The sequence below is a fragment of the Mustela putorius genome, unplaced genomic scaffold, assembly GCF_011764305.1.
Source record: "Mustela putorius furo isolate JIRA1106 unplaced genomic scaffold, ASM1176430v1.1 tig00000577_pilon_pilon_pilon, whole genome shotgun sequence".
NCBI classification, from domain to species: domain Eukaryota; kingdom Metazoa; phylum Chordata; class Mammalia; order Carnivora; family Mustelidae; genus Mustela; species Mustela putorius.
In genome coordinates, this window is record NW_025421421.1 from 6,620,227 (window position 1) to 6,633,926 (window position 13,700).

The 13,700-nt window shown below is 40.1% G+C and overlaps 1 protein-coding gene across 2 annotated transcripts in view; it reads left to right on the top strand.

Moving 5' to 3' along the window:
- The window catches only part of MINPP1 (multiple inositol-polyphosphate phosphatase 1), a 45,408-nt gene that overhangs the window by 16,308 nt on the left and 15,400 nt on the right, over positions 1 to 13,700 (top strand). For both annotated transcript variants that reach the window (XR_006607150.1, XM_045081449.1), the window contains one exon: positions 4,179 to 4,312. Coding sequence is in view for 1 of the 2 variants with exons in the window: in XM_045081449.1 (XP_044937384.1) it covers positions 4,179 to 4,312 (134 nt within the window). In the remaining variant the exon portion in view is untranslated. The remainder of the gene's footprint in view (positions 1 to 4,178; positions 4,313 to 13,700) is intronic.

The window sequence follows — 13,700 nt, forward strand, 5'->3', positions numbered from 1 at the left end:
TTCTAGTATTGAATCATCCTTGCATTCCTTCTTTCTTAAGATAAATTCTCTTACAGACTGCTTTTTCTCCTAGTTAGAGCTCACATTTCTTGTTTCTTCATGTATTTCTAGCAATTTTTAATTTACTGGACATTGTGAATATTACATTGTTGAATGCCTAAATTTTGTTGCCTTCCTTTATAGAGTTCTGAATTTTATTTTATTTTGCTGTTAGGTTACTTGTGGGTCACCTTGATCCCTTTGATGTTTATTTCTGAGTTTCATGCTCTGGATCTGACCTACAAAACCTAGAAACAAATCTTTATTTGTAAACATACCTTTACTGTTAAGTGTGACCCTTCTGGGGTCTATGTTGGATGTCCAGGTGTCTAGTGAAATTCTCCTATTTAGGCTGCTTGGAACTTGAATATCTCCCAGCCTTGTGATAGCTCTGGAATTCAGCTTATAATTCTCACAACACTGAGCAACAGAGTCAAGAGGACCCCCAGATTTCTGGAGCGGTTTTTTGTGTAGCTTCTTCCTTTCTCATACTCTGTCCTGCTAATTCCAGCCCCTTAAGACTGCGTTCTGACTCCTCTCCTCAGCAGGACTGCATGATTCTGCCTGACATCCCTTCCCCTCACTACCCCTCCAATCTCCGCAGGCCACAGTTTCAAAGTGCCTCCAGGCAGAAACCTGGGCGTTTGTAGGGTTTGCTTTGTTTTTCTCCTCTCCGTGATCACAGTTCAGTGCTTAATACTCAATGACTGAAAACATTCGTTTTACATATTTTGTCCTGTTTTCTACTTGTGTATGTCCAGCGGGCATGCCTGGTGTTACTCCATCATGACAGATGATACCTTCTTTCAGTAGACTGCTGTATTTTTTTTGGGAATTTCATTAAATTGTTTAAATGAATTAAGCATTCATTAAATTGTGTTTGTAGTGAGGTTGTTTATGGCCATGGCTCTCATCTGTGAGTGGTACTGCTGGCCCGGCCCTATTCCTTTTCCTGGCTGGGGGGTTAGAACACAAGGCGGGGATTTCTTTGTACACCAGTGATTAAGAGCCATAGTTGAGAGCACAGGAATTGCAATGCAGCGGGCTGAAGTTTTCCTGGCCCTTTTCTCTGTGCTTTCTTTGTTCAGTTTTGGGTACAGGCTTCCATTGTGCTCCTAAAATGAGTTGAGAAGCTTTCTGACATAAGAAAAATGTTAAGGTTTGAAGTCGGCAGTCAAGAAAGTATTCTTGTGACGTCTTTGGTGCAAAAAGGTGATGTTATTAAAGCACGGGGACAGGACCTGTGGGCAAAAAGAGCTGTACTGGGGTCATGAGGAGTGGCCTATTACATACTTTCAAGTTGGGAGGGAGTTAGGGATGACGTGAATCTCTAAGAAATTTTGGAAGCAAGGTTTCCAAGACCTCGAGGGGGCTAGCTGTTGTTGCGAAAAGGTCATTTATTACCGTCTAATAAAACCTGAGTCACGAGACCCTTCAGATGTGTATCGGTCGGCACTATGCTTGGGGGTGGGTGATTGCCAACATGTATCTTGGGGGGTTTCGAGATAAAGAAAATTTCCGAAGGAATTTTTATGTTAAAGTAGACTTACAAGATCCTGGAGGTCAGGTTAATATTGCCTGTTGCTCTCAGCAAAGTGTCAACATCCAGGCAGCTGAGTCTCTAGAGGAAGGTCACTCTGCCTGTTTCAAGGACTTGTCTGTGGGCTCTAAGTAGTGAGGAAATTTAATCATTTTTTTCTGCCTGTGTTTCCCACATCACTTCCCATTGTTTCCTGTACCCTGGAATAACTTAATTATTAGGAACTAACTCTTCTTGAAGGTTTGGTAGAACTCCTACTTTAAACCAAATATGCCTGGTCTCTTTCAGATAGACTTTTATCTCTAGTTATTTTGTATAGTCAGATTTTTCTGTGTCAATTTGGCTAATATATATTTTCCTAGAAAAACTGCTTATTCCATTTACATTTTCTGATCTTTTTGAGATAACATTTCAATAGCATGCATATGTGATTTTTAAAAAATCTTCAGGCATATCTCCTTTTTCATTTCTTTTTTTTTTTTTTTTTTTTTAAGATTTTATTTATTTATTTGTAAGAGAGAGAGTGAGAGCGAGCACAGGCAGACAGAGTGGCAGGCAGAGTCAGAGGGAGAAGCAGGCTCCCTGCGGAGCAAGGAGCCCAATGTGGGACTCGATCCCAGGACACTGGGATCATGACCTGAGCCGAAGGCAGCTGCTTAACCAACTGAGCCACCCAGGCATCCCGTCCTTTTTCATTTCTGATACTGTTTTATTTCTTGGATTTGGCAGAACTTTAATTCTTTTAATTTTAATTCTTTCATTTAAAAAAAATTTTACTTTGTCCCTTTTGCTAACTTCTTGATTTAGTTGCTTCTTTAATGTATGGTTAGTTTTGTTTTTGGTATATGGCCTTTTGCTCTTAAATTTACTATGGCTTGCACTTAGTTTCTCTAGGGGCTTTTTTGGGGAAAAATAACAATTACTGCAGTCTTCTCTTGTACCCATTAAAAAAAAAAAAGATTTTATTTATTTATTTGACAGAGAGAGGGACAAGTAGGCAGAGAGAAGTGGGGGTGGGGAGCAGGCTCCCTGCTGAGCAGAGAGCCTGAGGTGGGGCTTGATCCCAGGACCCTGAGATCTTGACCTGAGCCAAAGGCAGAGGTTTAACCCACTGAGCCACCCAGCCGCCCCGTACCTATTTTTGTTTTTAGGTAAGCTCTACACCCAGTGTGGGGCTTGAACTCTCCCCTCCCCTCCCCCAAGATCAATAGTCACAGCCAGTAGCCCAACTTGTATCTTTTTCCAGGGTATGTTTTAGTCCCCTGGTTTTGGTGTTTATCTGATCATATGATACATGAATACAAAGTTTAACATTCAGAGAAAGTCTGCCTTAATCACCAGTTGTAATTCAAGAGATTCCACAGAGATCAGTCCCTGCTGTCTGTTCAGTGTGTACCTTTTAACCCTTTTCAGTGCTGCTATTTATAATCTGTATCACTCTTTTTCTTTTCTTTAAGATTTTATTTATTTATTTGACAGAGAGATTACAAGTAAGCAAAGAGGCAGGCGGGCGGTGGGGGTAGCAGGCTCCCTGCTGAGCAGAGAGCCCAATGCGGGGCTCGATCCCAGGACCCTGAGATCATGACCTGAGCCAAAGGCAGAGTCTTAACCCACCGAGCCACCCAGGCACCCCAATCTATATCACTCTTAAAACAGTAAACAGTATAGTGTGTGTTTGTAGGTATGCATGTCTTGGTAATAAATGGTATTATACTGTAATTATTCTTAACCTGCCCTTCTCATTCAGTGTGTCTTGGAAAGATCTATCCATATCAGTACATAGAGGCCTACAACATACAAGTTTTAAATAACTGCCTAGTATTCCATAGTATGTGTATACCATTGTTTAGTCAACCATCTGCCTATTAATGAAATTTGGGTATTTTCAGGAATCTTTCTCCTGCCTTATAAGCAGTGCTGCTGTAAGACGTTCTTAGATGTGCTGTCTTGTGTTCATCTGTGACTATGACTTCATAAGAAATGAAATTAAATGGGCCATAGAAATATATGCTTTCATGGATTTTGCCAATTTGCACTTTAGAATGTCTGTACCGGTATATATTCCTTTCCTATATCCTTCATCTACTTTTATTACCATTTTTGCAAAAGTGATACACGAACCAAAGTAACTTGTTTTCTATCTGGTTTCTAGCTTTATAAAATTCTTAAAAGTTCCTGCTCCATTGTTCACATCTTCCTGTGGTACAATGAAGATTCTTCTGTTTTTCTCTTTTTTCCTGTACATATTTTTGCTATCACTTGAAAGTAATTTTAGCAGCAAGGGGAAGTGAGCGCCTGTCTTTAGCCCTCTGTCTAGAGCGTCCGTGGATGCTGGGTTATTGGCCATGAGTACTAACTCACTTTTGCATGCCGGTCCCCACGTCCCCACAATTCGAGTTCTTGTTTCATCGTAAATCTCTGCATGGCATGGACTTTTGGGGCAACTCTCAAAAGCTGAAAATGCAAATATAAACTCAGTGAATGCTAAGATTCTACTATACTTTGTGGAGAATGGTAATTAAACAATGTCACCTTTTCGGAGAGTCATTAAATCAGGGAATCTGTTAACATTAATGATTTTTGGAATTTTTATTTTTAGGTATTAGAATATTTAAATGATCTGAAGCAATATTGGAAAAGAGGATATGGGTATACTATTAATAGTCGATCCAGCTGCACCCTGTTTCAGGATATCTTCCAGCACCTGGACAAAGCAATTGAACAGAAACAAAGGTAAAAACTTAAAATAACTTTTCTTGATATGTATTCTCTTTAGTGCCCAATTAAGCTTCTTAAAAATGTTTTAGAATGGATGAATTTCTAAAAATAGGTTTTGCTTGTGTTTTTTAAAAAAAATATTTAACATAATAGCTAGGCTTATGAAAAAATTAGATGACATAATGTGAGTTATAAAACGTTTAAACCCTTCGTTCATCCCAACAATTATAGAGCATTACTTATGATTAGCATGGGCGGTGGTTCCCTTTTCCTGCTGCCTTTTGCCCCCTCTACTCCTTATCCCCTGTGACTGCTCCTCTCAGGTTGGTGGATATCATTGCTTTGCCTGTTTAAAAATAGTCTTTATTATAAATGTGTGTGTGTAAACAGTATGTTGTTTTGTCCAGAGTTATATGCTCATTGTCTTCTGGGACTAGTTTTTTTTACCCCCCTTCAGCATTACATTTACAAAGTCAAAAACTAAACATTTTTACTATAGTGTAATATTCAGTAATGTCTGATATTCAGTAATATCTGATACTCAGTAAAGAAGTACCACAGTTTATAGCATCTTTTCTTATCAGTGGACATTTGGATAGTTTCTGTTTTTGCTGTTATAAATCGTGTAATTGCACATGGCTTCTGGTAGAAATACGAAATGTTTTTATTTTGAATGAGAGTTTCTAATGGAAAAGCCTTTGTTAACATTCATACTTTTCAACTTTTCAAGGTTTAAAAAAAAACTTCATAATTTAAACCTGTAATAGAACCTAACTAACTAAGTTAACTCCATTTTATTTGATAATATGCTTCTCTGAGAGCTTATACATTAATAATTAGAGGCAAAAATGCTATAAAGACGAGACAGAAAGACTGAAGATTGTGTATTTGTGTCTGCAGTGCCAAGTTTTATACACACATGTAGAGAGAGAGAGGTGTGTGTGTGTGGATATGACTCTAGTTTAGGAAATTTTCTTGGGCTGGATGGGAGTTAGGGAAGAATACTGGATTGAGTATTTAGTTTCTGCTACCAGACACTTTTCGTGGGGTGGTTAGTCAAAGCAGGTCCGTCTTTGATGTAGGCATTAACTTCTTTCCTACTTAGTTTTATGTGTTTATAAAAGTGGTTTATAACCTGTTAAGAATTTTTTAAATTCTTAAAATTGTGTCAGAAAGATTCGTAAATAATTTTTGCAGGATTTGCTACTATAATTTGATATCATATTTAAAGTTTGAGAAGTTACTGTTGTTTCAAAATTTTTGTATCCTGAAAACTGTGAAACATTAGGGAAATTACAGATGGCCCAAATAAATGGAGAGATATGCTTTTGGTATGGATTGGAAGCCAGATTGATCATCTATAGGCTGAATGCGGTTCCTACCAATTTCAGTAGGTCCCTTTGTAGAAGTTGAGAGGCTTACTCTAAAATTTGTACAGAAATGCAAAAGAACCTTGAAGAGCTAAAACAATTTTGAAAAAGAACAGCAGCAACAAAAACTTTTAATTATCTCATTTCAAAGCTTATTATAAAACTGTAGCCATGGACAGGTAGATCAATGAATAGAATCAAGTCGATAATAGACTGTTATGTGGTCAGTTTTTGGCAAAGATGCTAAGGGAGTATACTGAAGTAAAAAGGATAGTCTTCAGCAGATGGTGCTGGAACAGTTGGATGCCCGTATGTTAAAAATGACATTTAGACCTGTAGTTCATACTGTACACAAAAAATGGGTCATAGATTTAAGTGTAAAGTTGGGAATCTTTTTGAAGAAAATGTGGGATCAGCAACCTAAATGTAAGAGATGAAACTATGAAACTCTTAGGAGTAAATCTTCACAACCTTGGATTAGACCAAGATCTCATACTAAAACACTCAAAAGCTTGATCCATCAAAAAATTGATAAAATGGACATCATCAAAATTAAAAAATTTTGTGCTTCTAAAAATACTATTTGGAAAATGAGAAGATAAATTGTAGACCTAGAGAAAGTATTTGTAAAATATACATATATGATTAAGGATTTGAATCCAGAATCCATAGGATGTTACATCTCAATAAGGAGACAACCCAGTTTTTAAAAAGCAGGAGATTTTAACAGATAGTTAAGATGGCAAGTAAGCGCGTGAAAGGGTGCTCACCATCATTGAACAGTGAGGGTCACCTGGGTGGCTCAGTCGTTAAGCGTCTGCCTTCAGCTCAGGTCATGATCCCAGGGTCCTGGGATCAAGCCCTGCATTAGGCTTCCCTGCTCGGCAAGAAGTCTGCTTCTCCATCTTCCACTCCCCCTGCTTGTATTCCCTCTCTCATTGTCAAATAAATAAATAAAATATTTTTAAAAACAAAGAAAAAAAACCACAGTGAAATACCATCAGTATACCCCCAAACTGGCTGTGAAATAATAGAAAAAATATATATTGGTCTCTGCCCCAGGTTCTTGACATAGGGTTCCTGAAACCATGTGGTTTCCAAGCCATTATAGAAGCTTAGAATTTTCAGCCCCGAGCCCCATTGTCTTGAGAAGGGAAAAAGGCTGGAAATGGCAATAATGATCAGTCATGGCTATATGATAAAAGCCCTAAAATGTTTGAGGTTTATGGAGCTTCTGGGTTGGTAGGTAAATAGGTAGCAGTGTTGAGAGAGTGACTTGCCTGAAGAGGGTGTGGAAGCCCTGTATACCGGCCCTTCCCATCCCCCATGTGGACATTCATCTCTATTCTTCATCCTGTCCTTCTATAATAAACTGGTAAATGTGCTTCCCTGAGTTTTGAGAGCTGCCCTAGCAAGTTAGTAAACCCAAGGAAGGGGTTGTGGAAACCTTTGATTTGTAGCCAAGGTGAACAGAAGTTGTGGGTAGCCTGAGATCTACTTGTCATTGGTACCGGAGGGGGCAGGAGAGGCAGTCTCATGGGCCTGAGCTCTTCGTGGACTCAGGTGCTGTCTCCAGGGACACAGTGTCAGAATTGAGGTAAATTGCTGAATAACTAGCTGGAATGCAGAGATCTGCTTAGTGTGGGGAAAATGCCCCACGTGTTTGGTGACCACAAGTGTCCAGAGTGGTAGGAGTGTGGTGTGAGAGTAAAGCAGAAACACAGGACGAAAAGACTGGGTGTTTTCTTTATTTACTGGCTAAAATATAAATTAAAAAATAAAGATTGTCCTGAATGTTGGCAAGTTGTCTAGAAAGTGGAAACTCTGTACTTTGCTGGTGGGAATGTAAAATTAATACAGCCACTTTGGAAAAGTTTATCAGCTTCTTTGAAAGTTAAACGGATATCTACCATATGATGTAGGAAATTTAGTCCTAAGTACCCTATAGAAAAGAAACTACATGTCTACACAGACTTCTGTGTGACTGTTTACAGTTTTTAGCGATAATGAATAGTGCTACAGTCAACAATTCAGACGCCCACCAGCAGCCGGATGGGTGAACACAAGGTGGTGTGTCAATGGGACGGAGTACTACTCGGTAAGAGAGTATGAACTGCTGGCGCACGCGACAAAACCAAAGACTTCAAAAACATCATAGTGCTAACAAAGAAGCTGGTTGCATAAAACTGTACATTGCATCATTATGTTTATTTGAAATTTCTAGGAAAGGCCAAACCTTAGAGGTGGACGTCCATCATCAGTGGCTTCCTGGATCTGGACGTGGGAGCCAAGATTGGCTGTGGGTGGGTACAGGAAAGTCTTTAGGGCCATGGAAGTGTCCCAAACTGGATTGTGAAGTTTGCACACGCAGATGTTTTATTCACTAAAATTCATCTAAGTAGGGGCGCCTAGGTGGCTCAGATGGTTAAGTGTCTGCCTTCTGCTCAGGTCATGATCTCAGGGTCCTGGGATGGAGCCCTAAGTCTAGCTCTTTGCTCAGTGTGGAGCCTGCTTCTCCCTCTCCCTCTGCCTCCTCTGCCCCGCTCAAGCTCTCTCTTGCTATCTCTCTCTCTCTTTCTCAAATAAATAAATCTTTAAAAAAAAGGATTCATCTAACTCAACAGTTAAGACCAGGTGGATTTTATGGTACTTCCATTATACTTCAATAAAAATTGTAAAACAGTATGGGTATTTAGTAGAAGGGAAAAGGGGGGGAAAGAATAAAATAATCTTTTGGTAAAAGTGGGAATAATTTTTGAAGAATTTACTTATTTACTAAATGCAACTAATTGGTTACTTCGTCGTGTTATCTCTGTAAGATGCTGCTGAAGTTGATTTTCATGCATGGCTTATGGAATCAGATGTAGAGGCAGCATGAGGTTTTGGGCAGATGCTTGGATTTAGTTGGAGTCCTGCTTCTTGATTGAGGCTGCAGGTTCCTCATTTCTGACGGGGGGGGGGGTGTCTCCCAACTCTCGAGGTTGTTGTGATAATCAAATGAGATAATGTTTTTAGAGCGCCAAATGGGATGTTTTCATTGTCAGGATGAGGAAAGACTATGCCCTTTGCATGATTACTCCTTTGTGAATTGAAGAGAAGATTCATTCAACAATATTTTAGAACACCTGCTGGTGTGTGTTAGGTAGTGTTATAGGACCTGGAAACAGTGAGGTGTATGATAGACTCATTGCACTTGTGACTCTTTTACTATCTAGAGAAAATAGAAATGTATGTTAAAGCCCTGGGTAGTGGTGTACTCATTCACGCGAGATTGTGAAACATTTGATCGAGTCCCGCATCGGGCTCTCTGCTCAGCAGGGAGCCTGCTTCCTCCTCTCTCTGCCTGCCTCTCTGCCTACTTGTGATCTGTCAAATAAATAAATAAAAGTCTTAAAAAAAAAAAAGTTAAAGAAAGGAGAGATTGACCTTGTATGATGAGAAGTCATCTCCTTTTTGACCTGAGGAAGGAAAGTCAGCAGTAATTCTGAAGAAACTGGAAGGTACTTTTCAGGGACTGGTTATCTCTGTCCAAAAAGACTGATTTAGGGTTTTAAAAAAAAATTTATGTAGCTGAATCAAGATTAAATTGTCTTAAATAGATCAAGGGAAGCAAGTGTATTTAGAGACTTTTGTCAGATTTCTATCCAAACCCAGATGGGTACTGACTGGTTTTATACACAGTTAGGGTAAGCAGTTAGCCAAGAGTACTTCTAAAGAAAACTGACATAAACTCAGAATAACAGGCTTAAAAAATTAATAGACTTTGTTTTTCAGGGCAATTTTAAGTTTACACCAAAATTTGGGATGGAAGTTATAGTTCCCATATACCATCCCCTCTTCCACATACACAGCCTCCCTCAGCATTCATAGCACACGCAAGTGTTGTAGAGTAAGATTGTAAGAGAGTTTTCTGTCTTTGTACTTATTCTGATCTATTCCATCAAAACAGTAATCTTTTTTTTTTTTTTTTTTTTTTTTGTCAGAGAGAGAGAGAGGGAGAGAGAGCGAACACAGGCAGACAGAATGGCAGACAGAGGCAGAGGGAGAAGCAGACTCCCTGCCGAGCAAGGAGCCCGATGTGGGACTCGATCCCAGGACGCTGGGATCATGACCTGAGCCAAAGGCAGCTGCTTAACCCACTGAGCCACCCAGGCGTCCCAATCTTTTTTTCTTCTGACTCTTAAATTTTTTCTTGTGTTTGGATTAGATTCTGTAAATGAGTATGTTTACATACGAGTAATATTTTATCGTTAGCTCTTGTCTGAGGGAAATGTCTCTCACTTACTTCTACAGTCCCCAGGCTACCCTTGCTTTCCCTGTTCCCTCCTCCATTCCACACTGTGATGGTACCGTGTGCACAGGTAGTTTACGTTTTTATAATAATATTAAATCAGAGATGGTCTTCAGTGTTTCTATTTCTTCAACGTAATTTTAAGAGCATGGTTTTACTTTCACGGAGAAACTGAAGGTTGCAAATAATGTTAATTGGCAAATGTCAACCTTTTGGCTGAGTATTGGGACCTGGAATTCTATTTTCTTTCTTGGACTGTCATATCAGTGATGGGATTAAAGTTTAGACCAGTGCATCTATTATTTAAGCAAATTTAAACAGCTTTTGCTGTTTAAGCAACTGTGATTAGAAAAGCAGATTGGGGGATGCTTGGGTGGCTCCTTTGGTTAAGCATGTGACTTTGGCTCAGGTCATGATCTCAGTGACCTGAGTCACTGGTGATGGGGCCCCACATCAGGCTCCCTGCTTAGCAGGGAGTCTGCTTCTCCCTCTCCCTCTGTCCCTCCCCACCACTCCGGCTTTCTTTCTAAGAAATAAAATCTTGAAAAGAAGCAGATTGGATTTACAGAAGAGATGAAACCTATTGGATTTTATTCTACTCTTCCCTTCCCCATTACTTCTGTTGATGTATTTTTATCTTTCTGGGTTGGGGAATTCAATAAGGAATTCAATAAGCAGGAAGTGTCCTACTTTTTTAAAGTACGGTTTAGGGGCTCCTGGGTGGCTCAGTTGGTTAAGCATCTGCCTTCAGCTCACTTCATGATCTTAGGGTCCTGGGTTTGAGCCCCATATGGGGCTCCCTGCTCAGTGGGGAGTCTGCCTTTCCCTCTCTCTCTCTCTCCTCCTGCTTGTGCGTACACTCTTTCTCTCTCTCAAATAAATAAAATATTTTAAAAATTAAGTGAGGTTTACATTCTGAACTGAAATTGCTAGCCTTGTGAGAGCTTCATCATGTGTATTCTCCGACACCAAAATTAACTGCAGTAAATATTCATTACTGTCATTAAAGTCTCATTAACTTTTGTCTACCTATTCATTGACTCAAATCTTTTTGATATTTTCAGTTCACTGTTGAGTAAGGATATGGCTTTTTAATGTTGTGTAGTTCCGTGTTTTAACATAAGGTGGCAGCACTGAAACACATGTGTAGTGGCAACAATTTTTTTTCTTTTTTTTTTTTTTTAAAGATTTTATTTATTTATTTGACAGAGAGAGATTGCAGGTAGGCAGAGAGAGAGAGAGGAGGAAGCAGGCTCCCCGCGGAGCAGAGAGCCAGATGCGGGGCTCCGATCCCAGGACCCTGGGATCATGACCTGAGCCGAAGGCAGAGGCTTTAACCCACTGAGCCACCCAGGTGCCCCAACAAGTAATTTTTCAAACAGCTGCTTTGGTCAATTATGTAGCCCAGGGAAATAGGGGGATTTTTGTCTTTTCACGTTCTTAGCAATGTGTGCAGTTCTAAGTCCTCAACTCCTTGTTTTGCTCTCTTTGTGAAGTCAGGGTTCCCTGGAATCTAAGTAGGTATAGCAGGAAACTCTGTTAGCACTTGTTGAAAGAAACTGACTAACTAAAGGTTAAAAATATAATTAGCCTGGCTGGACTCTGAGTTCAGTTTCTAGTGTCCAGCTGGCTCCTGGGAAGACTCTGACTCTCGGTGGACTGCTGGCCTGTTATGTCTGGAACTCTCTTTCAGTGTTCACTCTTCGGTGCCGAGAGCAAGCCTGAAGTTCAGGTGGGGGTCAGTACGCATTAAAGGAATATCTGACATCCTCCCAGGCGTCCGAGCTGCAAACTGCTTTATGCTTGACTCTGCCTCCCTCACCTTCTTCATCTGTTCACCTGGTTGTGTTGTGGTCTTGTTGGTTTGTTTTATTCCAGTTTTACATCTGTTCCTCCCACTTTTCTTGACGCTTAGTGCCACAATTTCAATTCGGGCTAATATCTTTCTCCTAGATTTTAGCACATTTTCCGAAGTGCTGGTTTTGGTGTTACTCGGACTCTACTCCAGTGGTTTATGCAGGCAGTAGAGGGTAAACATTTAAATTACCATCTCAGGGAACCCATGTTCTAGTTTGGAGGATATTTATGTAATAACACTAAAAAACACATTTTTTTTTTTTAAAGTGCTAAAGGAGAATTAATTTGATCTGTGGTTTGGTAAAGGCTTTTTGGGAGTAGAAGTCTTTGAGGTTGGTCACTTAAGACTTCTTTCCATAACCTCAGCATATCCACTCTTAATACTTGTTTTAATTTCCTAAAAACAGTTTTATTGATGTAAAGTAAATGGCACATATTTAAAGTGTACAATTTGATGAGTTTTTGCAGGCATATGTATGCATGAAGCCATCACCACAACCAAGATAACGAAATATCCGTCACATGCAAAGATTTCCTTGTGGCTCTTCCCACCCTCCATCCGCACACCTCATCTGCTTTCTGTTACCATAGATGATTTTTTTCTGGACTGTTATATAATGGAACCATATGCTTGTGTACATTTTTTGGTTTGTCTTCTTTCACTCAATGTAGTGGGTGTGAGGTCCATCCACGTTGTATCTGTAGTTCACTCCTTGTTAGGACTGAATAGTATTCCTCAGTACAGATACACCACAGTTAGCTAATACATTCTCCTTATGACCAAGATTTAGCTGTTTCCAATTTGAGGCTGTAACAAATGAAGCCACTGTGAAATTTGGTTGTCTCGGTATGGACATTGCTTTTCGTTTCTCTTGGGTAAGACCTAAAGATGGACTAGCTGAGTCATATGGAAGGGAATGTTTATGTTCTGAAAACACTGCCAGGCTCTTCCCGTCTGTGTCTGAAAGCTCAGCTATTGCACAATGCTGGCGGAAGCTTGATGAGGGAGGGCTTTTTAATTTTAGCAATTCTAGTAGGTGTGTCGTAGCTTCTCAAGGTAGTTTTAGTTTGCATTTCCGTAAACACTATTGCTTTTGACCGTCTTTCCATGTAGTCATTTACTGTCCCTCTGTTTACTTTGGTGAAGGGTCTATTTACACCTTTGTCATTTTGTAATTGGGCTGTTTATCATCTTTTATTGTTAGAAGAGTTCTTTGCATATATTCTAGGTATAAGTCCTTTCTCAGATTTATGTCTTACAGATAGATACTCCTGGTCTGTGGTTTGCCTTTTTGTTTCTGTAATACTGTCTTTTGGGGGCTGACTTTGGCCCACTGTGGAAGCAGTTCCTCTAGAGCATCTGTTTGGTACGCTGTACATTTTAAGGTTTTCCTAGTCTGGCTTATGGAAGCAGACTCTTCCTGGCCGTGTGCTACCTCTGGGAAGTTTTTTCACTTGTTCTTTTCCAGTGATTTCCCTGAATTTGGATAGTTCTTGCATGTGCATGCTGATCGGTACCAGCTGAAAGCTCGAGGGCAGTCCCTGTACATCTCTGTTCTCTGGAACTCTGCCCTGTGAGCTCCAGCCCTTGTGGCCTCCCTAAGTTCTCAGTCCTGTCTCACATTCTCAGGAAGATTGTCGTGCTCGCTGTGGGCTCCTCTTCCCTGTGCTGTTCCCTGGAAACTAGGCCGTGAACTGTGAGGGCCTTAGGGTTTACCTTGCCTCACTCGGGCTCTGCCTAGTGCAGTGTCTCAGAACTGCTGTCTCATTTATTGTTTCTGGCTTTAGAGGAGTTGAAGGCAGGAAGGTAAACCCAGTCCTTGTGGCTGGAAGCAGAAGTTACTTCTTTTGTATTTTTGCTTGAGAAAAAACGATGCTAAAGTGA